This window comes from Nicotiana sylvestris, chromosome 7 (assembly GCF_000393655.2).
Source record: "Nicotiana sylvestris chromosome 7, ASM39365v2, whole genome shotgun sequence".
Classification (NCBI taxonomy): domain Eukaryota; kingdom Viridiplantae; phylum Streptophyta; class Magnoliopsida; order Solanales; family Solanaceae; genus Nicotiana; species Nicotiana sylvestris.
Window position 1 is genome coordinate 130,314,721 of NC_091063.1, and position 26,938 is coordinate 130,341,658.

The window sequence follows — 26,938 nt, forward strand, 5'->3', positions numbered from 1 at the left end:
ATATTTTTGAACCCTAGAGTCGCGGTGAGGCGATTTTGTGGAGAGATTTTCATACCAAATCATTAGGTAAGTATCTTTAATCAATTTTCAACTACATTTTGTGATTATATCTTAGATTTAACATCAAATTCACAAGAATCTAAAGGAAAATTTGGGAAAAATTGTAAAATCATTCAAAAATGTAAAATGATGATTTGAAGGACCAAATAGTATCGGAATTGGATAATTTTTGTATGGGTGAACTCTTATCAGAATGAGCATTCAGTTTTTATAAATTTTATCGGGTTCCGAGGTGCGGGTCTGGGGATTTGACTTTTGTTGACTTTTTGCAAATTGTATAACAATCATACTTTTGTTAACTAAAATTATTTTCTCTTGTATTGTTTGATATATTCAAGTCGTATTTGGTTAGATTTGAGTTGTACGGATGTTTTTTCACCCCGAGAAGTACATTTTAGAGTATCAGTTTGTTGTATTTGAGGTAAGTATCTTACCTAACCTTGTGTGGGGGACTTCCCCTTAGGATTTGAGTCTTCTATGCTAATTGTAGTCCGTGCACGTGAGGTGACGAGTGTGTGCTTGGACTTATTTGTGAGAAATATGCCTCTAGGGTTCTTAGATCCTTATGTTCATTATGTGGAAAGTATTCGGTTATGATTGAGTTTCCTAATTGATTAAATTACCTCTATATTCTCCATATGATATTTTTAGTTTTTCTCTAATTCTTACGTGTTACTTGACCCCTAATTGCCTTAATTGAAGTGATTGCTTTCCTTATTGTTTTGATACTTCTTGGTTGTGAGTTCCTCTATGACGTCGTGAAAATATGTTACATGTCCAATTGTTGTGGTTATGGGTGTAGTTATCAAGTGCTTATTATGTCTTCTTGATTTGTTAAGACTATTGTGCTTCTTGGTTTTTCTGTGATCCTAATTATGTACTATTCATGCTTAAATTGACGATTATTCATGTTGAACAAGACTTATGACATTCTCTTGGTAATTGACCAGACTCAAGTTGAGATCTATATTGTGAAGCTAACTGTTGAAACATGATTGGTTATTGTTGATTCCCTTGCTGGGAGGTTATTGTTTTTATTGTTGATTCCCTTGCCAGGAGGTTATTGTTGCAATTGTTAAATCCCTTGTCGGGATGTTATTTTTTCTATTATTGATTCCTTTGCCGGGATGTTATTGTTTCTATTGCTTCGGTGAGTAATAGGGTGATGTCGTGCATGATGTTGTGATGAAGAGTGTAAAGTACTAAGAGTGATGTCGTGCATGATATTGTGAGTGATTGTTAATGCACGAAGGGTGATGCCGTGCCGATATTGTGAGCGTAAAAGCATGAAGGGTGATGCCGTGCCACATTATTGAGAGTAAAAGCACAAAGGGTTAAGCCGTGCCATTATTATGAGAAATTTAAAGCACGAAGGGCGATGCCCTGCACATTTCTATTTATGAATATGGCGAGGAAGATTGATAAAGCATGAAGGGTGATGCCGTGCACTTTCTGTTTGTTGTGATTATTTGTGGTTATCAATTCAAGTGTTTTAATTGTTCAGATTCCTTTACTGCTGTGATCATTTGGGATGGAACCCCATAGTGTTTTCACTACTTCACGGTATTTATATACATATTTCAATACTTCAAGTTTCAATAATTGTTCATTTTTAATTCAATTAGTTACTCAATTAAATTTTCTTAAACTGTCTAAGGTTGTATTTTACTTAAAAAGGAATTTCTACTAAGTTAATTTATTAAATCCGATGTTAAAGGTAATAATTCATTAGATGTTGTATTTTAATTGAAAATGGTACTTTCTTCATTCAAATGATTTCTAAAAATAACTTCATCATTTTTTGCTAATTTCCTAATTGGATTAAAGGTTGTACTCTACTTTATGTTATGTAAATGAGACTCTTTAAACATCTTAATTGTATTGGTTATGGACCGTATGTACTGAGTAACATGAGAATATTGTTGTGCAAAGAGAGATAGAAATATGTGGGTACAAGGTGTCGGGTTTGCTAAAGGTTTGGTAATTGAGGTTATGATAGGAGACATCGAGTTTTAAATGGCTGGAATTGTGCATCAGAAATGATATGATTTATTGAGCTGACATCGCCTTCCTTTCTTGAGTTCATTCTACTTCACTGTGTTCCAGCTATGTTAGTGTTTATTTACTTGGTTATCTTTCATTTCCATCCGAGTTTTATTTTATTATTTCAACTGATTGTAGTTTGATTAATCCCTGTTGTTGATTTACTTCGTTACCTTTATCTTGAAATTTGATATCATATCCTGTTTAATCTATCTGACCAGTAGGTGTCTCGACTGTTCCTCGACACTACCCCACTGAGGTTAGTCTCTATACTTACTGGGCACCACCGTGGTGTGCTTATATTATACTTCTGTACATTTTTGTGTACAGATCCAGGTATTGATCGATAGTAGCTATGCGGATCGTCGTGGTAGAGACTCAAGGCACCTTGCTGCTGCGTTCGTAGGCCTCATAGTCACCTTCGTATGTAATTACATTCCATTAATTCCTTCTCGTTCTGGAATAATGTTATATTTATGTTGTATAACTACTCTTAGAAAGGTTTATGACTTTTACCACCGGTTTTGGGAAATTGTGATTTATTCAATGTTATTTAAATTTGAAGTTAGTAAATATCAATGTTATTTCAGTTAATGTTAGGCTTACCTAGTTTAGAGACTAGGTGCCATCACGACTCATTCGGAGGGATTTTTGGGTCGTGACAAGTATGTATCAGAGCTCTAGGTTCATAGGTGCTACGAGTCATAAGCAAGTTTAGTAGAGTCTTGCGGATTGGTATGAAGACGTCTGTACTTATCTTCGAGAGGCTACAGAACTGTTAGGAAATTTCACTTCTTTCATTCCTTATCGTGCAATATTGATTCAGCTCGTAGTATATAACATATGTTCCTTTACATTTACTCCTGCATAATATTACGCTCTTAGTATCCGCTATGCACCAGTGGTTCGTGATGTTGCAGATGGGCTACGAGGGAGTTAGGGATGCTCAGACATTGTCTCAACGTGTTGTCCAGACTGAAAATACAGAGGCATTGAGAGGCTATTTAGTTGTTCATACGGAGGCGCAGCGGTTTCCGGCATCTGGTTGATGAGTGCGAGCTTGGGAAGGTTTAATTGGTCGACTAGTCATCGCGATTGTGGCAAGGCCACAATGTGGGTGTTGATTGGGAATAGTTGGTGGTATTGGAGTACCTTGTGATTTGTGTTGTACGAGCTGTGAAGGTTAGTTTTGCGGATCATCAGACGTTATTTTCTTTGGCTTTGCACCAAGTAGAGGAGTTCAATAGCGGCATTCAGATTGCAGAGTCAGATTTGGCCTGAGGTATATATATATGTGGTATTAGTAGGTACCCAGATCTTGTGTATGACCAAGGTCTGAGATATTGCATGGGATGATGTTGGGGATTACAGTGTTTTTGTGTTAATGGATCTACATTTTGTGAGAGTCGGAGGAATAACTTCAGATTCATAGAAGGTCTATGCAGCGTAGGTACCGTGGTTGCGGCAGGATGGGGTGTTTCAGAGGAAATGCAGTGGTTTATAAGCTTCTAGGCTACGTGGTTCGTGTTAGGATCATATGTATTTGGGGCTTTGATTGGGATTATTGCATATTGACTATCCGAAGGAATGGGTCAGCTTTGTGGTGTTAGGTTAGCACATCAATGAAGTAATTGGTCCTTTGAATAGGAATTCTCTACTGGCATTTGTGGCAGCACTCTTGGATTGGACAATTTGTGTGACTCGGTTGAGTTGGGGAGGTGAAGTCATGATGGCTTAGTTGCGTGCGGGCGGATCTCGGAGGGTTCTCGGTGGTTTGGCAATAGCTAGAGCTGGTTGTCTTCTATGGGCGTAAGAAATATATGGTGCATTGTGGTTTTCTCCTGGATCAGTATTTGGAATTAATAGAGGGTGGAATTGTTGGCCATCATATTTGAAGAGTGTGCCATTTTTGGAAAGGACCTTGAGTTTTGGTTTGCGGGTGCATGGCTAGTAGCATGGTGATTACTGAGTTTTTAGGCTTTTGAGGTTCATGTTTTGTTACGTGACCAGAAATCCTATATGGGTGCTTCAGCAGAATGATAGGGTGTGAATGATATATTAGCCATTCGATTTGCGTAGTTGAGTTGGGTACGAAAATTTGGGTATTCCTGAGGTTTGGGGCTAGATGCCCTTATATGTGGACTATTTCCGTTTGTGGATTATGAAGAAATGATGAGAATGGGATAATTAATAGCATGTATTATCGATGGGTTGCTGTGGATCTTTTGAAGAATATTTATCTAATTGGGAAGGGCCAGGATTTGGTTGTGGGCTATTTGGAGGATCAGCGAGAATATGTATGTTGTGTCAGATCAAGTTTGTGTGCCTTTGTGAGATTAACATTTTGGTTATGTTACTAGGCAAAAGGGATATTATTTGTGCCCCTAGCCTATATTATGTACTACTCTTTTATGTTGTGTTAGGCTGTGAGGTTGTATGATTATATCCTACACATGTTGTAATTCTGTTCAGGCCTTAGGGCGAGGCAGGCGAGATAGCCCTCGTGATGTTGATTTGCTCATTGCACCTTATATGTGCTTGCTTCTCTCATATTTTATTACTTCTGTTCACTTTTCCTACAATTTTATTTGTGCACTCTGTTGTACTTAATATCAGTATTCATATGATCAGTGAGTCCTAGCATTTTGTCTTGATGAGTATTTGGGAGCGGGTTGCACGCCGCAGCGGATGTTATGAGGGATACCCCTTTCCTTGTGTTATTTGGTGTTGTGTTTTCCCTCTGTGGGACGATTTGATAAAAAACTATACTTTTGTTGCTACACATGTTGTATTTGTTTGATAATTCTTATACCTTATTTTCCTTTATTATGCTGCATAATTGAGTTATTGTTGGGTTGGTGTACGCACTGTGTAGTGTGAGAATCTGTATGGTTCCGTGATGAGTTTTAGTTAGGCTACTTATATTGACTGAGATTAGGTTCTTAGACTTGAGATTTGTATTATGGTATTGGGGGTGAGGAGTGCTTGGATGTATGTGGTTGTCTCTACTAAGAGTTGGGTAATGGTCCTTGGCGGGCGAGAGAATTTCTTGACTTGTTGACTTCATGAGCAGATATGAATATCCACATGTTTCTTTATCATGGGCAGTGTTGTGGGAATCCGGAACAAGGTTATATTCAATGTGAAGTGTATTTCCGGCATCCAGGATGTTATTAAGCAGCTGTGGTAGTTAGAGGTTATTGTTTCGGGCATTTGAGTTGTGTGGGACAACATGTGATTATATTCTGGATTGGAATTTGGGCTCGGTTCAGCTTGTTCAGGTTCATGCAGTGTGATGATGTGGAATTCAGGTCCTATGATGAATGTCAGATGTTGAAGTTTAGGTTATGTCCTAAGGTTATGGACTAAGGATGGGGTGAGACCTTCAGTTAAGTTGAAGGGCCAGTCTTACATAAGCTGGGTGATGGGGGAATCGCCCCCAGGTGTATGTATAGTGAGCTCATGAAGTGGTTCAATGGCTTTGGAACGACTCCGGGCACGTTCGAGGACGAACGTATGTTTAAGTGGAGGAGGATGTAACGACCCGACTGGTCGTTTTGAGAAATTGCATCTGGTTCGGCAATTTGAGGTCACGAGCAGTTTCATATTATCTATATCGACTTGTGCGCATGGTTGGATTCAGTTTCCGGATGAATCGGAATCGAATTGGAAAAAGGAATACAGTTTTGGAAGCTTAAGCGGAGAAAATTTGACCGGAATTTGACTTTTGAGTAAACGGCTCCAGAATGAGCTTTGGATGATCTCAATAGATTCGTATGGTGATTTTGGACTTAAGCGTGCATTCAGATTTGGATTTGGAGGCCCCTAGGGTAATTTGAGACATTTATGCAAAAGTTGGAAAAGTTGAAGTTTGGAAAATGGAGAGGTTTGACCCATAGTTGACTTTTGTGTTATCGAGGTCGGAATGTGATTCCGAAAGATGGAACAACTCCGTTATCTCATTTTGGACTTGTCTGCAAAATTTGGTGTCGTTTGGAGTTGATTTGGTATAGTTCGGACGTGTGGTTGCAATTCTAGAAGTTCTTGAGGTTCACAGGGATTTTCATGCGTTTTGGCTTTCGATTTGTCGTTTTAGAAGTTATTTTGATGTTCTGATCGCGTGAGCGAGTTCGTGTTGTGCGTTCAGACTTGTGCGGGTGTTTGGTTTAGAGCCCCGAGGGCTCGGTGAGTTTCGGAATGGTTTTGGAATAGTTTTATGAAATTTGAGGTAAGTATCTTGCCTAACCTTGTGTAGGGGACTTCCCCTTAGGATTTAAGTCTTATATGCTAGTTGTAGTCTGTGCACGCGAGGTGACGAGCGTGTGCTCGGACTTATTTGTGGGAAATTTGCCTCTAGGGTTCTTAGATCCTTATGTTCATTATGTGAAAAGTATTCGGTTATGATTGAGTTTCCTAATTGCTTAAATTACATCTATATGCTCCATATGATGTTGTCAGTTTTCCTCTAATTCTTACGTGTTACTTGACCCCTAATTGCCTTAATTGAAGTGATTGCCTTCCTTATTGTTTTGATACTTCTTGGTTGTGAGTTCCTCTATGACGTCGTGCAAATATGTTACATATCCAATTGTTGTGGTTACCGGTGTAGTATCATATATTTATTATGTTTTGTTGTTTTGTTAAGGCTATTGAACTTCTTGGTTTTTTCGTGATCTTTATTATGTATTATTCATGCTTAAATTGACATTTATTCATGTTGAATAAGACTTATGACATTCTCTTAGTAATTGACCATTGTTGAGCATTGACACAAGTTGAGATCTATTTTGTGAAGCTAACTGTTGAAACATGATTGGTTATTATTAATTCCCTTGCTGGAAGGTTATTGTTTTTATTGTTGATTCCCTTGCTGGGAGGTTATTATTTCTATTGTTGAATCCCTTACAGGAATGTTATTATTTCTATTGTTGATTCCCTTACCAGGATGTTATTATTTTTATTGCTTGGGTGAGGAAGTGTGTAAAGCATGAAGGGTGATGTCATGCATGATGTTATGAGGAAGAGTGTAAAGCACGAAGGGTGATGTCATGCATGATATTGTGAGTGATTGTTAATGCACGAAGGTTGATGTCATGCTGATATTATGAGTGTAAAAGCACGAAGGGTGATGCCGTGCCACATTATTAAGAGTAAAAGCACGAACGGTGATACCGTGCCACATTATTGAGAGTAAAAGCACGAAAGGGGATGACATGCCATGATTATGAGAGAGTTAAAGCACGAAGGGTGATGCCACGCACATTTCCTTTTTTTCATATGGTGGGGAAGAGTGATAAAGCACGAAGGGTGATGTCGTGCACTTTCTGTTTGTTGTGCTTATTTGTGGTTATCAATTCAAGTGTTTTAATCGTTCAGATTCCTTTACTGTTGTGATCCTTTTTGATGGAACCTCATAGTATTTTCACTACTTTTCCGTATTTATATACATATTTCAATACTTTAAGTTTCAATAATTGTTCATTTTTAATTTAATTAGTTACTCAATTAAATTCCCTTAAACCGTCTAAGGTTGTATTTTACTTAAAAAGGAATTTCTGCTAAGTTAATTTATTAAATCCGATGTTAAAGGTAATAATTCATTCGATGTCGTATTTTAATTTAAAATGGTACTTTCTTTATTCAAATGATTTCTAAAAATAACTTCATCTTTTCTTGCTAAGTTCCTAATTGGCTTAAAGGTTGTACTCTACTTTATGTTATGTAAATGAGACTCTTTAAACATCTTAATTGTAGTGGTTATGGACCGTATGCACTGAGTAACATGAGAACATTGTTGTGCAAAGAGAGATAGAAATATGTGGGTACAAGATGCCTGGTGCGCTAAAGGTTTGGTAATTGAGGTTATGATAGGAGACATCGGGTTTTAAATGGTTGGAATTGTGCATCAGAAATGATATGATTTATTGAGCTGACATCGCCTTCCTTTCTTGAGTTCATTCTACTTCACTATGTTCCAGCTATGTTAGTGTTTATTTACTTGGTTATCTTTCATTTCCATCCGAGTTTTATTTTATTAATTCAACTTATTGTAGTTTGATTAATCCCTGATGTTGATATTACTCTGTTACCTTTATCTTAAAATTTGATATCATATCTTGTTTAATCTATCTGACCAGTAGGTGTCTCGACTATTCCTCGTCACTACCCCACTGAGGTTAGTCTTGATACATACTGGGCACTGCCGTGGTGTGCTCATATTACACTTCTGTATATTTTTGTGTACAGATCCAAGTATTGATCGATAGTAGCTGTGCAGATCATCACGGTGGAGACTCAAGGCAACCTGATGCTGCGTTCGCAGGCCTCGGAGTCACCTTCGTTTTTAATTACGTTCCATTGATTCCTTCTCGTTTTGGAATAATGTTGTATTTATTTTGTATAACTACTCTTAGAAAGGCTTATGACTTGTACCATCGATTTTGGAAAATCGTGATTTTTCAAAGTTATTTAAATTTGAAGTTAGTAAATGTCAATGTTATCTCAATTAATGTTAGGCTTACCTAGTTTAGTGACTAGGTTTCATCACGACTCCTTTGGAGAGATTTTGGATTGTGACACTAAGACGGCAATCTTAGCCTGCATTGCATCCACCCACATAGGATTTTTAACAGTTTCCTCAAAGGAGGTAGGTTCCACTATAGTATAGAAGGCTGCTAGATAGGCTTGATATTTGGCAGAGAGTCCATCATATGACACATAGTTGGTAATAGAATAAGACACAAACTTGTGTCCTGGCAAAGACGCAAAGTCTTTCATACAAATAGGAGCTTGATTGCTCTTTAATGATCTTCTCAGACTAGTGAAGCTCTAATCCTGGGAAGGCAAGGAAGTTGGCACCACTTCTGATAGTGAGTGGTGCTATAAAGATGAGTCGTGTTCTGATCTGCTAGCTGCATGGTCAGAATTGATAAAAGAATGAGGTGAGAGGAGTTCTGCATCAAAAGTGGATGATTCAGGGGGCAAGAACATAGGTGGTACAAATGCTGAAGAGTCCTTGAAAGGGAAAACATCTTCCCTAAAGGAAACATCTATGTTAATCAGAAAGCAATGAGTGTCCAAATTTAACAGGATACATCCTTTTTGAGTAACAGAAAACCCTATAAGGACAGTAGGCTTAGCTCTGGGAAGAAGTTTGTCTGTTTCTTGAACCTGTTTGGCATAACACAGACAGCCAAGAACTCTCAGATGCTCCAAGGTGGGTCACTACAAGAATTTGAATTTTTAGTGGCAACATATAGTGGCGACCCTATAAGTTGCTACAACATTTATAGTATTAGCAGCAACATAAAAGGTCGCTACAGATGGTGAATATTTAGCAACGACTTCTCTAAGGTCGCCTATGATGTGACTGAAATTTTCGGTCCCGCTAAGAATAAAATTTTGGCTCCAAATTATTTGTGGCGACTTTTAACCAATCGCCGCTAAAGATATTTCGCAGCGACTAGGTCACTGCTATACCCTAGAAATTTTAATTTAAAATAACAACAAAAAATTTAAAAAGCCCCTTCTTTCTAATTAAAAGATACGAAGCCTTCAGACATACAAACAGGCCTCTCTCTAGAAATCCCTCCCCCCTCTCTCTAAAATCACATCTTTGCTAAAATTTCATGACCTAGCTCTAAATCTTTCTAATCAAAATGTGAATCTCATTTATCAGGTATGTGTTCAAATCCCTATTCTTTTCCTTTTTCTTTTAGGAACGAAAAATCTGATATAGCTGCTAGTGAACCTAATCCTTTCTTTTTTGTTTATACCCATACTAGTTTATATATAAATTTATGTATGGATTTTTTTATAAGGATTCTTTAAGGCAAAATTTTCAACATGCAGTTAAGGATTATTGTTATTTCAGTAATTTAATAGTTGTATTCTTAGATTTCATCTTGAATTTCTCTGAAACATTTGATAATCTACAGGAATACAACAAAAAAGAGCCTCACATGAAGACTCATTTGAGGCGTATTTGATGTTGTTGTTGTTGATTTTCAGTCTTGACAGAACTCGACTATCTTAGTTTGGGTAAGTTAAAAGCTTCTTGTTGAGAGACCTATTGTATGTTGGTATTCCATACTCGTAAGGGCTGGTTGAATCGCTGCCATAATTTTCCTTTAGCGGTTGTATCCAATGTGTTTCTATTGTGGTGTATTCATTTTTATTATGTAGATTTTTGAAATTCATAGTGATCTCAGATTTGTATGAGAATAAAGACCATTTACAAACAGATAGAGTTAAATTATTTGATATTCTTTGTTTTTTACTGTCATTACTTATCAATTAAGGTTAATCACTAGATTCGAAGTATGCTTGTATTCTTAACATTGTTTCTTCCCATGGGCTATGTTGTTGTCGTCTCTCCAATATCTTTTGTGAGGATTTAAGACTTGGCATTTTTTTTGAGTTATGCAATCTTCTGTAGACATTGTTTTTAGAGGTTTCTTCATCACCCACAAGTTCTGGTTGACATTAATCACAAAAATTATTGCATTTAATTAGTAGAATCTTGCAACCACGTCGTAAACATAACTAGTCTATAACCATAAATAAAACATTGATAAGTTGTAATCATGTGCTTAAGTTTGGAAAAATAGTTACAATAATATCATTCTTTCATAATATACTCTTATCATTAACCTCTTCTTATTGTCTATAACAAATTATGCAACAGAAACGACGCCATGTCTACTTCCATTATAGAGAAGAGAAAAACCTAATATGGGAAACAAGATATAACAAGAAGTCAATTCCAACTTTTGTCATTCAAGTTGGCAATTTAAAACATGTTTCCAAGTTCCTTGCAAGGATCAATGTTGTCTGATTTAAGATCATCACTCTATGTATTATATATGTTTTGATTATTATCAACGCTGCACTTTTATTTAATTAACTTTCTTTCTTTTTTTTAAATAGAAAGGATGGATAAAGGTTGGTTGAATATTAGGAATAGAGTCGACCAAAGGTATAGAGATGGAGTTGACAACTTTCTTAATTGGGCATTCAGTCAACCTACGGTGAGCACTATGATTCGGTGTCCTTGTAAAGGGTGTATGAATACCGAGTTCAAGCTACGGGTTGGTGTAAGAGGAGATTTATTGAGGAAGGGATTTTGGGGTTCTTATAAAGTGTGGGACTTGCATGGAGAAGTGTCAGTTAGAGTTGAAACTTCTAGTGTTGTAGTTAGTGATGATGGAGCAGAAGATGATAGCATTGAAGAGGACAATATTAGTGAAATGATTCACGATGCTTGTGGATATACGAATGTGGAGGATAATAATAATTCAGAGGACAACGAAGAACCAAATATACATGCAACAAAGTTCTACGAATTGTTAGAAGATGCTGAGACAGAACTTTATCCTGGTTGTGAAAAAGTCTCAAAGTTGTCTTTTGTTGTTAAACTACTTCACTTGAAGTGTCTTAACCGTTGGAGCAACAAATCTATGGATGCATTATTGAGCTTCTTTAAAGAAGTTCTTCCAGATGGGTCATTTGTGCCAAATTCTTTCTATGAAGCAAAGAAAGTTCTTTGTGACCTCGGCTTGGGGTACACCAAAATAGATGCATGTCGAAATGATTGTATTTTATATTGGCGTGATTATGCCGATATTCAAGCATGTCCTAAGTGCGGTAAGTCTAGATGGAAGTCCGAAGGACACGGAGGCAAGAAAGTAGCTCATAAAATCTTGCGGCATTTTCCAATCAAACCAAGACTTCAAAGATTGTACATGGCAAGAGAGACAGCTAAAAAGATGAGGTGGCATAAGGAGGAAAATATTGATGATGGTGTCTTGCGACATCCGTCTGACTCAATAGCATGGAAATCCTTTGATGCACAACATCCCACCTTTTCGGCTGAGTTAAGAAATGTTCGACTAGGCTTAGAGAGTGATGGGTTCCAACCATATGGGAACATGAGTTCTAATCATAGTATTTGGCCCGTCGTACTAGCTACGTATAATTTTCCACCATGGGATTGTATGAAAAATCCGTATTTCATGATGACACTTCTTATTCCAGGCCTCAAGTGTCCAGGCAATGATATCGATGTATATTTACAACCAATGATTGAAGAGTTGAAAGAATTATGGTTCGGGGTGGATACTTATGATGCACACTCAAAATCTAATTTTTTGATGTATGTGGCTATCATGTGGACGATCAATGACTTTCCTGCATATGGAAATCTTTCAGGATGGTCAACCAAAGGCAAGCTTGCATGCCCTTGTTGCCATAAAGATACACAATCGACTTCCTTACGTAGTAAGTTGTGTTATATGGGTCATCACCGCTTTCTTTCCATGGACCATCCATGGCGTAGAAGTAGGATGTTATTTGATGGGAAAGTTGAAATGGGAGTTAAGCCTAACCCTTTAACAGGTGATGAAGCACTTATGCAATTACAAGCTTTAGGTAATGTGACTTTTGGTAAAGGACAAAAGAGAAAGCGTGATGTTCATAACAATGCATACAACTGGAAGAAGAAAAGTATCTTTTTCCAATTGCCTTATTGGAAGAGTCTTATATTACGACATAACCTTGATGTGATGCACATCGAAAGAAATGTGTCCGACAATATTATATCAAATGTCATGAATATGGTTGGAAAAACAAAAGACACATTGAAAAGTAGATATGACTTGATGGACCTTGGAATCAGACAAAGGTTGCATCCAATTGAGGATGAGATCAATATTCTGTTACCTGCAGCATGTTATGCATTGTCCCCGGAAGAGAAGCTGAAGGTATGCAGTTTCTTGGCTAATCTAAAGGTTCCTGATGCCTTTTCCTCAAACATTTCAAGGTGTGTCAATGTACAGGAAAAAAGGATACACAGATTGAAATGTCATGATCATCATGTATTATTGCAAGACATTTTTCCAGTAGCTATACGTGGTTTGCTACCCAAGGAAGTGTGTGATACAATTATAGCCTTAGGAAAAATTTTCAAGAATATATACTCTAAGTGATTGACGATTGAAGATCTTGATATCCTAGAGGCAGAAATTCCTATTATTTTGTGCAAACTTCAACTTGTTTTCCCTCCGGCGTTCTTTGATGTCATGGTTCATTTGCCAATTCACTTGCCAAGTGAGGCAAAGCTTGGTGGACCAGCTCAATATCGGAATATGTATCCTATAGAGAGGTAATTTATTGCTTAATAATTTCGATGCTATAGTTTTAGAATGACATATATTAAATAATATGAAAAGCTTTAAGTTGCAAGCAAGGAATCTGTTTCAGTAGATTTTCCTTTTGTTGGTCCACTGTTGGCTTGTTGTTTTGTAGTTTATTTTTTGCTTGATATTCCCACAACAATGACATGAATGAGGTTGGAATGGGCAGTAGTGTCTTCAGTGTTAGACAGACCAACCTGCCCAGTCCACTCCTTAGCTAACATGCTTGTGCTTACCAATAACAAGATAAATTTGAAGTTTACAGCGGGCTGCAAGAGCATAGGTTTCAAGCCTTCGTAATTAGTACTATGCAAAGACTTTTTAGAGCATGGAAAGCTCGACTCAGCAGGTTATACTCTAAGTACAATACTAATGAAGAAAGATTGTCTCATCGACCTGAAGATGTTGAGCTTGAGGACTGGAAATACCTAATACAATATTTTGGAAGTCAGGATTTTAAGGTACTAACTTAATACATAAAGATTCTGTCAACCAAAGGGCACCATTCACATCTTTGAAAGGTGATTTATTAATCTATTGACTTACAGGTTGTAAGTGATAGGAACAAAAGAAATAGAGAAAAGCAAATAACTAAACATACTTGTGGTACAAGGTCTTTTGCAGAAGTAGAGGAATCTACGGTAAAAATATATTTAATCCCCTAATATCACATATGCTTCTTTGTTATTCACATATTTATATATTTTCTTACCCATTTTTTCTCTGAAATTCTATTGCAGAGAAATCCTATTACTGGAGAAATAGACACACCAGATAAAGTTTGGGAGATCCAACATACACGCAAGGATGATAGAGGAGAACTGGTGTGGGTGGATTCACAATCCCAACAAATTCATGTAATTATCTAAAAGCATAGACTTGTTATCTTTCTGTTTCTGAAAGGTACGTTCAGTGTGTTTTATTATGTTTCGATGTAAATGATTATGCATTAATGCAGGGTCAACTCCAAGAAGTTGTCACTCAACAACAATCTGAAGAGATCGAGCATCCCATGACTAGAGATGAGATTTTATCCATCGTTCTTGGTGAGAGAACAGGCTATGTTCGCGGAAAAGGATACGGAAAGAAGCCTCCTAAAAAGAGTAACATGCAGCATGCAAACATAGAGTCCAGCGTGTCTTCAGCTATGGAAATTGTGCATCAAGAGATGCAAGCCGAGATGGATAGGAAGTTGCAAGAAGAACGTGAACAAATGGCTGCTGAGTTGAAAAGAAATATGGAGCTTGAATTTCAAAGGAAGTTGGCAGAGGAGCGTGAACACGCAAATGCAGAAGTGCAAAGGAAGTTGGCAGAGGAGCGTGAACACGCAAATGCAGAAGTAGGCAAGAGGATCCATCTAGAAGTGGACAAGAGGATGTATGAACAATTTGCTAGTTTCATGATCAGAATGCAACAACAGGTACTTGCTCCGCTGCTTCTTAACAATTTTTCTTCCTTCTCGGCATTTCTTCTTCCTTAATTCTGGATAATTCTTCTGTCACTTGCTCCCTATCTTCTTTTCAACTTCTCATTCTTTAAATTTCATCCTCTTGATAATAGACTATTGGGCTATTTTTTGTTTATGTGAAATCTGAATTTTTACAAACCAATTCAATTCTCTTAATCTCGTAATTAGTTACGTTTATGGCAGTTAATATGAAGAAAACACCGTAAATGCATGTTGCTGATGAAATAAAACAGCTATATTGAATTTCTATGTGAAGGGACGATGTGCTGGTTATGTTATGAACTTGTAATTTGATCAAGTAGCATCTGGATAAGAATTTTCAGATCTGCTAACTAAAGCTTTAAATGTTTGGTGGTCTAACTTCTGAATGAGTATTATTCTAAAGAAGATAGTGGTCTTTTGGCTCTTTTTTTCTTTCTTTTTCTTTTAGCTCAATGTTAGTATGATTATAACAGAGATGAGTGTCCTTCAACTTTTTGGCATTTCTTTGTTGCTTTTGCCATACTACATTTTTCTGCTGTGAGATAGTTAAAGAGTAGAAACCTTTTGTCAAGACAGTACACGCTTCTACGGTTTTGCTTGTGGATATGCTTTACATGATAATTGTGAAAATTTTCGGGACCATTTATAGGTCCTGTTTGAAGGATGAAAATAAGCTTAAGCTAGAATTCCTGTTCAAATTTGATTACAGCCGCTTTGTAGCTCCTGTTGTTATCTGACTAGTGCAATGCTTAGAAGAATTTGACTAGTGTAAAATCATTTTGACTTGCGATTCCTGCTTATGTGTTTATTGTTTCCTGCTTATGTGTTTATTTTAATAGTAAAATCATTTTGACTTGCGATTGCTATAATGTTAGATGCTTAATACTCCATGATCGGGCTATAAAATGTAGTAATTGTCATGTACATTAGCTTTTTTTCCTGCTTGGGCAGTGCTAAATGTTTTACTATAGATACAGAGTTTTCTAGATCAAAGGTGAAAGTAGGATAAAGAATGACAATGCATCCAAACCAATATGTTATTTCTGCTTGTGCAATGTATCCTTGTTGATTGGGCAATGCATCCTTGTTATCTTTCCTCTTAATAGACTAATTTTTAAAAGAATGATAATGCATCCAAACCAATTCAATAACGAGTAGTCGACTCCAAAACCTAACTTCTGAATGAGCATTATTCTAAAGGAAGTCATTGTTATTCTAATAAGTTTTTCTATATATGTTTTTTGATATAAAAATATCATTATGTTCCTTATATGTATATATATTATTTTTTTAGCAGGGTCAAAGTACTTAAACAATGGTATCGTTCAAGGATGGTGTCGACCAAGGAGCAACTACAAGGCACTTAATATTTTATCTTTTTTGGGATATGTATATGCGTACAATTACAATGCACAATGAAGTGTCATGTAGTATTATGTAATTGACTTCTTTGTAATGAAAATATTTATAATATTTAGTTTGAGAAATTCTTTTGGTGTTTTTTTAAATATTATTGGTTGCTTTTAATATTGGTAGTCAATAGATGTGAATATCCAGTTATTAAATTTAGAGAATTAGGTTCCTACCGGAAATATATATAATTTTGGTCATTATAGGTTTTGAGAAGATAGGTTTTAGTGGCGACATTATTTTGTCACAAAATATTAGTAATTGTTGCAATGTTAAAATTGCCACTGTTAGTTTATTTCTTTTGCAGCGACTTTAGTCGCCACAGAAAGTTATTGTGCCTTTCTTGGTTAATTATTTTGTAGCGATATGAGTTGCTACTAAAAGTCATTTATAGTGGCGATATGAACTTGCCACTGAAAATATGTTTTGGTAGCGATAGTAGTCGCCGCTAAAAGGGAATAGTAGTGGCGACCCAGCTAAAATTTTATTCTTGTGGAACTATTTTGTAGCGGGTTTTGTCACCTTTTGTGGCAACTATGTCGCCGCTAAATATGAGCTTTTAGCGGCGACCTTTTGGTGTCGCCACAAAAACCTTTCAGTTACGGTTTTCCTTGTAGCAACACAAATGTCGCCACTGATAATATTTAGCAGCGACTATCATGGATTTTGTAGCGACTTTGGTCGCCGCAATAAGGTTGATTTCTTGTAGTGGGTGCTCTACCATACAACAATTCAAAAGGAGACAGTCCATTGAGTACAGAAGATGACATTCTATTGATAATATATATTGCATAAAGAACACAATGACCTCAGTACTTAATAGGAATATGGGCCTGAAACCTTAAGGCTCTAGTTACCTCTAGGATATGCATGTGTTTCCTCTCAGCAACTTCATTTTACTGAGGAGTGTAAGAACATGTCTTCAGATAAAAAATGTCATATTTGTGGAACAAGGTATTGCATACAGAATTGACAAATTCAGACCCATTGTCAGATCTAACTGCCTTCAAGGTTTTGTTAAATTGAGTTTGAACAAACACAATAAAATGTGCAAGTAAAACACATACATCAGATTTAATTTCAGAAGAAATAACCAAGTCATTCTGGTAAAATCATCAACAACAGTCAAGAAATATCTATTTTCATCAAAAGTTGCATATTTGTAAGGACCCCAAACATCCACATCAATCAGATCAAATGCTTCAGTGCTCTTAATGCAGCTAGTAGGGAATGACAACCTGGTTTGTTGAGCACATGGACATATAGTGCATTTATTTATAATGCTATTAATACTTGCTAGTTTAGCAGGAAATAATTTTATGAGTACCATACTAGAGATATGACCTAGTCTTTTATGCCACAAAGTAATATCAGTATTTCTTGACTTTATTCCAGTTGCAACTAAAGTGGTAGTAGTAAGCTTCTTGGCCCCATGTTTCAATAGGAAATATAGGCCATCTCTTTTCCTACCAATCTCCCTCACCTTGCCACTGAAGAGATTCTAAAATACACAAAAATCAGGATAAAAGGAAGCAAAGCATCTTAGATCTCTTGTCGCCTTGGAGACCGACAATAAGTTGAATTAGAATTGAGGTACATAGAGCACTTCTTTACTAGTGTTTCTATCTGAAATATGACTCTCCAATCTGAGTAACTTGAGTGACATCTCCATTAGGTAGTAGAACTCTTCTAGGATGAGAAGGTGTGATTAGGGATGTTTTGGTCAGTAAATTAACATCTAACATCATATGGTTGGTGGCACTTGTATCAATGATCTATTCTTGTACTTAATGGATGCTAAAGGGGCAGTATCAATACCTGCTGAATTTGCTTGAGTAGGAGGAGTTGGGATATTATTCAAAATATGCATTATTTGATCATATTGTTCCTTATTGAAAGGAAAGCCACCTCCTTGTGAAGCAGTACTTGCTGATCCCTGAGGTTGTGCGGAAGAAGAACCTACTTGATTCTGAGTGCCAGAGTTTCCTTAACCCTGTAATCCTTCAGTAGCTTGGCTCACATACTGATGGCCATGATATGTGGACATGGATTGCATTGGCATAGGTGTCATTGACATATTCTGAGAGACATGATTTGTGTGCAAAGGCATAGCATGACTAGGTTCTATCATAGCATTGTGTGTTCCAGCTCCCCTTTGCTTTTTAAACTTATAGTCTTGTGGATATCCTATTATTTTGTAGCAGTTTTCCTTATTGGGGCCTTTCATTTTACATAACTCATACTGAACGTTGTAATTCTTCCTAAACTTTTGGTTGAAATTAGGCTTAGCACTATACAAAGCAGTGGAATCATACGAATTTGTGCTTACATTAGGAGCATATCCTAACACTCCAGCACTAGCTGCTATAGTTCTTTGACTCTTATCACTCATGAGCATTGCATAAACTTTATTCACGGTTGGGGATTTCATCATAAGAATTTGACTACGAGCTTGAGAGTTAGAGTCATTTAATCCCATTAGAAATTGGTACACCTTCTGTTTTTGTAGATGCACAATAAATTCTTTTGTCTTAACACAATCACAGCCAGGAGTAGGTACTATAGATTCAGTCTCATCCCAGAGATCTTTGAGCTTCGAGTAGTAAACAAAGATAGATGCAGTACCTTGATTTAAGGTGGGAATTTTCATGTGCAAATTGTAGCAACGTGTATCATTCACCTTATCAAAGCATTCCTGAATATCCATCCACACTACCTGTGCGCTAGTAGCGTATGCAATGCCACTAATTAAGGTCGGAGACACTGAATTCATCAACCATGATAGCATAATGGCATTGCATATCTCTCATTGATACAAGTACTTCTCATGAAATCGCTCATAAGGCCATCGTCCATCAATAATCCCAAGCTTATTACGGCAAAGTTGGGCAATTCGCATAGATCGATGCCACATGGAGTAATTGTCAGTGTCGGTTAACTGAAACGAAATCAAAGAGATTCCACTTGTATCGCTGGGAGCTAAGTACAGAGGATGAGTGACTTCTACTGTCACTTCTTCCTCAAATTCATCATCTGATGATGCATGCGAAGCATTTTCAGCAGTAATCGTTGTGTTTTCATGAGATAAATCATCAACCGCAATTGTTGAGCAATTTCGAGTTTTAAAACTAGAAGAATTGAGATAACAGTTTTGAACCAGAAATTAGGTTGGGAAGAAGGTGAGTATCAATTTCTGGGCTTCAATTCCGAGCTCAAAGCTCTGATGCCATACTGAAGTTTGGTGATTAATCACCAGTAGAAACCCTAGCTACGAGGGAGAAGAGAAAGAGAAGAAGAAGAACTGAGTTATTTGAGAAAGAGAATGAAGGAAGCAGTGAAAATTGTATTCACCACATACAGTGCATCTCTTATATATATATATATATATATATATATATATATATATATATATATAATCACTATTGTAGCAAACAAACTAATTAAGTACCTCATTAACTCACTAACTTCCTAACTAATCAACCATATATAAATAGGCTAAACTGCTCTCATAATCAAGTCACTTCTTTCTCCTCAACAATTAATAACTTCCATTTGAAAGTTGTAAATCTAACATGGCATTATTCTACGAAGGGATAATTTGTGCGTTTATACAAAGTATTGAATATATAAAGAAATAATTTAAGAGTTTATATGCATGAAGACGTGCCTAAAATTATATTTTTAAAATTCCTAACCTAAATTAAAAAGAAACATATTAATTGATCTGAAACCCTAAATTAGGAAAATAACTAAATGATATATTAATGGATTCGAAGTTCTAAATACTAAGAAAAAAATTCAATAATTATTTTGTCTAGTGTGAAATATATTTCTAATGGGTTAAAAACGAGCGATATTTTGCTAAGGAATTTTGTGCTCTTAATATAGTATAAATTATAATTACACAAGTGAAAATAAAAAGTAATAGGTATAAAGAGAGCAAAAGGGATAAAAGAGAATTAAGGAAATGAAAATAATTAATAGAGTGGGTTGAGATTTGTTTCAGATTCAAATTTCAGAGGCGATAAGAATACTAGTCTTGCCGTTTCAATTTAATTGATGCACTTTTCTTATTAATTCGTTCAAAAAAAATGATATATTTTTATATTTGGAAATAATTTAACTTTAAACTTCCCATTTTATAAATTTTACTCTTAATGAATTTTTTTTATAGTCATACAAATATCATGATCCCATAAAACTTTTATCCTTTATATTTTAGGACCGAATATTTTAAAAATCTTTTTTTTTTTAAGAAGTACGTGATTTATGCTCATTTGTTCATGCCAAGATAACGGATATCTCAAGAAATCAATCGAAATGAACCAAGCTAAACTCGAATATTATGATTATAATTGAATTTTTTTAAAGTAAGCAGCAGTGTGTCCGAGGAAACAGGTGTCCACACTGATTTGTTACTGCATGCTGCTGACCCATCTTTTCCCTTCTCATTTACTACGCCACTTGTTCATCTTCTGTTTCATTTATTATTCACTCCCTCTTTCGTATCTGCTTATTATTATTACCTTCTCTTCCCGAGAAACAGTGTCTAGCAGAGAAAGAGCAAACAAGAAAGAAGAAGCAAATGAATTCAAAGAAAAACAACTCACCAAGAAAAAGGTTGAGAAAATATCATACAAGAAAAGCTCCTATTATTAGCTCTTATATGGACATGGCTGAAGCTAGAAGAGAAATTGTTCATGCTTTACAACTTCATCGATCTTCATCTTCATCTCCAACTCCGTCTATTAATAGCCCAAAGAAGTACACATTATTGGGTCAAGGAGGTAACAACAATGAAAATAGAATCAAGGATTTATAGACGAGTTTAACTAATATATATATGGTTAGAATTTTTATACCATCAGGTTATTTTTGTAGCAGATAGTATTTTGTAGTAGACCACAGATAACTTGTTTTATTTTCGAGATTTTAAATCCCGCATTTTAAGGAAGTTTACCTTTAAACTAAATTATTTAAATGATTTGGTAGTATAATTTTTTTCTTTTTACACTTCCAGTATTCGTAATTTTTTTGGTTTCTCCCCGTATCCGGCACTTGCATTGGAGTCCGATTATATCCGAATTCTTCCTGCGTGGGGAAGCGCTCCCTATCAAGAATTTTTTCATACTATCGGTTGAGGGAGTAGCAGTCCCATCCCTACCATCGGTGGTATTCGTAATTTTTTTTTTACATAATATAATGTTCTAACGCTTGACTGTTAAATGGCTTGTAATATATGTGAAGTCAAATAGCCCCAATATCGTAAGGTAGAAATAAGTGTAACATGACATGTATGTTCATGAAATTAGAAAAATGTAGCGAAGTCTTCTTTCGACTATAAATTGATACCATCTTTTTTCTGACTTTCTTTTATTCTATTTTTATTTTTTAAGAAAGTATTGCTCATTAAATTAGATAAGAATTCTGAATAGCCTGCTTCCTACCCTATAAATTCAAATTATTAATTGCTTTTACTTTTTGTTATTCTATATTTGTTAAATAAATTCGAAGTCTTTTCTCTTTAATTTCTTTCTATCATTCTAGTTTTTCTAAAGAAAGTTGTTATGAAATAAGATAAATTAAAGTTCTGAATAGACTTCTTTCTACCCTATAAAAATCAAAGTTTTTTTTTAATACTTTCTGCTATTTTATTTTTCTAAAGAAAGTTATTTTCACGCCCTTTTCTTACTTTCTATTATTCTATCTATTTCTATCTTAGCAGTTGTAAGCTCTCAACAATATTACTATTACTCAATAGTGGAATCTATGCCTATTCCTGAACCAACATGGTCTACAACGGCTCCGGCAATACTTAATGCACTGCCACCGCTGCCGCTGCCGCTGCCGCCACCTCCGCCGCTGTCTTCTTCTTCCGGTGAAGTTCCAGAGTTTGAATGGTGGATAGGGTTTTTGAAGTCGTTGGACGGCAAGAAGAGTGCTAACAATGGTGAAGTAGTCATAGAAAAATATTTTCCTCTAGAAGAAAATGTTTTGATGGAAAATTCAAAGACAGGTTTTGGTCAATTAGAACATGGATTAAACAGTGAGTCTCCTAATTGTATAGATAAGAATGATGATCCTAATTACCAATTTCCAGATGAGTGGTTGATTATCCCTACAGCTGATGATGATTATGTACTTGAGCTTTAATTAAGTAACTTTTGTGTCAACTTTTTTAATACTAATTCAATTATTATATATGAGAAAGGTTTTTTTTTTTTATTCTTGCATAGTCTACCAGCAGTGACAGGCAGGTAATGAACACCAGTATTGTTCTTGGAGCAATTTTCGTCATGAAGCAAGAAATACCTAAAATGTCTAATTTCATAACTTTGAAGCACGTCTAAAATGTTACTCCTGTCTCAATTTGTGGATATTTTTTGCTTTTTTAGATTTAAACTTAAAGTTAGACCATGCATTTGGATAAAATAAAATTATTTTTTCAAAATAAAATTTATTTATTTTGAAACTACTTATAAAAAGTAAGATAAATTATAATAATTAATATTTAAAATATTTAAAATGCATATGAAACAATTATGTTTAAAAAATAAGTCGTTTGACTCTAAATATATTCTTACATAAATTGGGAAAGAGGAAGTAATTAAATATAATTTTATATATAAAAATTGATAGTGTGAAGAAGTTCTATACTATCAGCATCAGGTATGTTATAATCGATTTTACGTTTCTTTTCAGGTAATTAGTTTCATTTATTATAAATATAGTTACTTATTCTTTTAGATAACTTATTGCCTAGGCATTCTTCTATAGTTTTTGCCGTAAAGTCACTAAAACTCAAAACAAATATTACACACACTAATAAATATGCACACATATGGAGACGTAGCTAATTTAGTGAAGCGTCACTGATCTTAGTTAGGGTTGACGTACCATTTTGCTTATGGGTTTAGCATAATTTAATCACTAGTCTAGTCAGGCCTTACCTATTGTTCTGCTTAGGGTGAAGCACACAAATAGCTTTTAATCGTGGATAGTCCTAAATTTTTGTCTTCCTTTGTTTCATGGATAGTACTTTAGAGTTAATTAGTGTTGTCTCTCGCTTGTTACATGGGCTAGTACTTTTAATTTTTGATCTTGAAATTCTGCCCATGAAATAAGCGGGAGTCGAACATAAAAATTATCTTTAAAAAAATCGGGCTCGTATATAACATGGTAGAGCGGGCTCGAAACATGAGGATTTGAAGATCGATCCCTGGTCCCACCGGACCAGAACCCGAGATCAGAATGTTTCGTCCTTAAGAACAATGAGTATGTGGTCCCAGAATCGATTCTGACTCCGATCGAGCTCGAGGAAACATTGTCAACAGAAGACCGCAATAACAAAAGACCGAAATACCCGTGACCAGTCAGATATTACGGCGGGAATCTCGGCACGTATCAATAAGGAACCGGCAAATCAGGAGATCTTTGCCTTTTATAGAGTTATACCTAATATAGGACTTCCCTACTATATAAGGGGGTCTGATTACTTGTAAAAGACATGGTAACAATCATTCAGAAGTAATATACTATTATTTTCTCTTAAAAGTTCTTCTTCAATTGTGTGACACTAGTCGAAGATATTCTATTCAAGGGTGGCTCACCTCCCAAGGTTGTAACTGATCAATTCGTGTGGTTTGAATTTACTTTATTTCAATTGTAATTTAATTTAACTCTTTGTATCAATTTAATCCACGTATGCTTAAAACCACTTACAAATTCAATTGTTATCCGGTTTGAGGGTAAATAGTTTGGCGCCCAACGTAGGGTTAAGGATAATAGTGGTTATTTGATACAAATTTTCCATAACACATACTACTTTACACTTGTTCTTTGAAGTGCCTCTAATTTCAGGTTAAATCTCAAAATGTCAAACTCATAATTGGCACCCCTACATGTTGACAATGAGTCCGGTCACCACGGTGAAAATAACAACATAATGCCCGATAACGAGGTACCGCCCGTTGATCCCATCGGAATTCCAGTCGCGGACCCGTTGGACGCTAACTAGCATCTGGCTATCGACACAAACATGCCTACCGACCCCGAGAAAAACATCTGTGGTGGAGCCCGATCGACAACAAAGAATACTCAAAACAATGGAGGAGATGGAATCAATCTACGGATGATCGTCGAAATGTTACAACCTCAACAAGCGGCGATAGCTCAGTTCTAGAACCAAAGCCGCGCACCGAGCATAACTGAACCCGATCTGTTCCCAGAAATCATTCGCAGGGAAGAATCGGTCCCAAAGAGGTCGAATGAAAACGAGTCGGGGACCAACCCCAAGATCATAAAAATGCTCGAGGAACTGACAAAATGAATAGAATCAGGGGAGAAAAAAATCGAAGCAAATGTCAAAAAGGTAGAAACCTACAATTCCAGGGTCGACCAAATCCCGGGAGCCCTGCCGCTACTAAAAAGCCTGGATTCCAAAAAGTTCGTACAATAACCTTTTCCTCCAAGTGCGGCTCCGAAGCCGATTCCTAAAAAATTCAACATGCCCGAGATTCCCAAGTACAATGGAACGACCGACCCAAATGAGCATGTCACTTCCTACACATGTGCTATCAAAGGGAACGACTTGGAGGATGATGAGATCGAGTCTGTCTTGTTGAAGTAATTCGGAGAGACCTTGTCAAAGGGAGCTATGATATGATATCACAACTTGCCTCCTAATACTATTGACTCATTTGCTATGCTTACAGACTCTTTCATGAAAGCACACGCCAGGCCTATCAAGGTCGAAACCAGGAAGTCAGACATTTTAAAAGTAAGATAGAAGGATAATGAAATGCTCAGGGAGTTCGTATCTCGGTTTCAAATGGAACGGATGGATCTTCCACTGGTCGATGATGATTGGGTCATTCAAGTTTTTACCCAAGGAATCAATGGTCGAAGCTCGGTGGCTTCACAGCAGTTGAAGCAGAATCTGATAGAGTAACCAGCTGTTACTTGGGTTGATGTGCAAAACCGATATTAATCGAAAATCAAAGTCAAAGATGATCAACTTGGGGCTCCTTCCGAGTCCGTTTATCCCTTTAGATCCATCGACAGAGTCAAGAGAGATTTCGACCATGAACCGAGGTCAAACAGCGACCGATACCAGCAGTACAATGGAGATCAAAGAAACAGTGGGTTAGGACGGAATTCTATACGAAGTGAAAGAAGAAATAATCGAGGTCAGAGCAGCCGAGGACTCATGAGAAAGAACAGTTTCGGCATGCCTATCAGGCCTAAAGAAGCACCAAGGTTATCAGAATATAACTTTAATGTTGATGTTGCTGCCATCGTATCAGCTATCGGACACAATAAGGACACCAAATGGCCTCGACCTCTAAAATCCAACCCAGCCCAAAGGTATCCTAACCAGATGTGAAAGTATCATGGCACTCACGGCCACAGAACAAAGGATTGCCGACAGTTGAGGGAGGAGGTGGCCCGATTATCAACAACGGGCATCTTCGAGAATTCCTGAGCAACCGAGCCAAGAATCATTTCAGAAATAAGGATTCTAATAACAGACCGAACAAAAAAAACATCAACACGTCATTAACATGATCATCGATGGGGTCGATGTTCCTCAAGGGCCAATGTTAAAACGCACCAAAGTATCCATCACAAGGGAGAAATGGACTCGAGATTATATACCAGAAGGAACTTTGTCTTTCAACAACGAGGACGCAGAAGGGATCGTCCAGCCCCACAACGATGCACTGGTAATATCTGCATTCATAAGTAAATCTCGAGTTAAGCATGTATTAATTGATCCAGGTAGCTCGGCCAATATCATCCGATTGAGGGTCGTAGAACAGCTCGGCCTACACGATCAAATCGTGCCTTCAATCCGAGTTCTAAATAGATTCAACATGTCATGTGAAACAACTAAGGGAGAGATACCAGTGAATGCCGTCGGGACCATCCTGGAAACTAAGTTTTATGTGATTGAAGGAAACATGAGGTACAACACCCTGTTCGGGAGGCCATACAACATGAGGGCAGTGGCCTCGACTCTTCACAAAATGTTAAAATTCCAACGCCAGGAGGGACTAAAACAATCTACGAGGAACAACCAACCACAAAGGAAATGTTTGCAGTCGAAGAAGTGATTCCAATATAAACACTCACAACATCAAAGGAACCAAGTTTGGATACAAAGCAAGAGGCTAAATAGCAATTACCGACACCAGCCACGATCCAATCGGATAAGCACGGACTGGTGAAGATGATGATTATAGGGTTCCCATATCTTTTATAGTCCTCGATTGTCACAACCCGAATTTTCCACCATCGAGACCGTGATGGCGCCTAACATTTTACCCGTTAGACAAGCCAATGTTACTAATTAATTTACCTTTTTACTTTATCTTTTAACAATTTACAAGTTAATATAAGAATAACAGCGGAGCAAAATAAGAAAGAACAGAATATAACAGATTAACTTAGTACAAATACGAAACCATAATAAAACTCTACCCAGAACTGGTGTCACAATCTCACGGACGGTCTACGAATACTACATACAAAGGTCTAAACAAGGAAATGTACACATGTTCGAAAGTAGATAAACAGAAAAGAAATATGATAGAAGGGGACGCTAAGGACTGCGGATACCTGCAGGACTACCTTGGGTCTCCACTGGACTGAAGGCAACAACCTCGAACTACGGTCCGTAGGGTCTAGTACTGGGATCTGCACAAAAAGTGTAGAGTGTAGTATCAGTACAACCGACCCCATGTACTGGTAAGTGTCGAACCTAACCTTGGCGAAGTAGTGA

General features: G+C 36.6%; 4 protein-coding genes across 5 annotated transcripts; 3 read left to right on the forward strand and 1 right to left on the reverse strand.

The window, feature by feature from the left end:
* Positions 1–11,036: 11,036 nt before the first annotated feature.
* Positions 11,037–13,268, forward strand: LOC104237518 (uncharacterized). Its single transcript, XM_009791680.1, has 2 exons — positions 11,037–13,014; positions 13,102–13,268. The coding sequence occupies exons 1-2, from the start codon at positions 11,037–11,039 to the stop codon at positions 13,266–13,268; spliced, it is 2,145 nt and encodes a 714-aa protein (XP_009789982.1).
* Positions 13,269–13,548: 280 nt separating this feature from the next.
* On the forward strand, positions 13,549–16,147 carry LOC104237517 (uncharacterized). Of its 2 annotated transcripts, none has more exons than XM_009791678.2 (5): positions 13,549–13,756; positions 13,844–13,936; positions 14,036–14,152; positions 14,254–14,715; positions 16,040–16,147. In XM_009791678.2, exons 1-5 carry the CDS (start codon positions 13,604–13,606, stop codon positions 16,055–16,057), a joined length of 843 nt encoding a protein of 280 aa, XP_009789980.1. In that variant the 5' UTR covers positions 13,549–13,603; the 3' UTR covers positions 16,058–16,147. The 2 variants fall into 2 exon arrangements, with proteins under 2 accessions (XP_009789980.1, XP_009789981.1); XM_009791679.2 differs by having other exon boundaries at positions 16,043–16,147.
* Positions 16,148–18,142: 1,995 nt separating this feature from the next.
* LOC138873779 (uncharacterized) lies at positions 18,143–18,862 on the reverse strand. The gene has a single exon (XM_070152257.1). The coding sequence runs from the start codon at positions 18,860–18,862 to the stop codon at positions 18,143–18,145; it is 720 nt and encodes a 239-aa protein (XP_070008358.1).
* A 1,828-nt stretch (positions 18,863–20,690) lies between these two features.
* Positions 20,691–22,316, forward strand: LOC104237516 (uncharacterized). Its single transcript, XM_009791675.2, has 2 exons — positions 20,691–20,942; positions 21,881–22,316. Exons 1-2 carry the CDS (start codon positions 20,741–20,743, stop codon positions 22,306–22,308), a joined length of 630 nt encoding a protein of 209 aa, XP_009789977.2. The 5' UTR covers positions 20,691–20,740; the 3' UTR covers positions 22,309–22,316.
* The last annotated feature ends 4,622 nt before the right edge of the window (positions 22,317–26,938 follow it).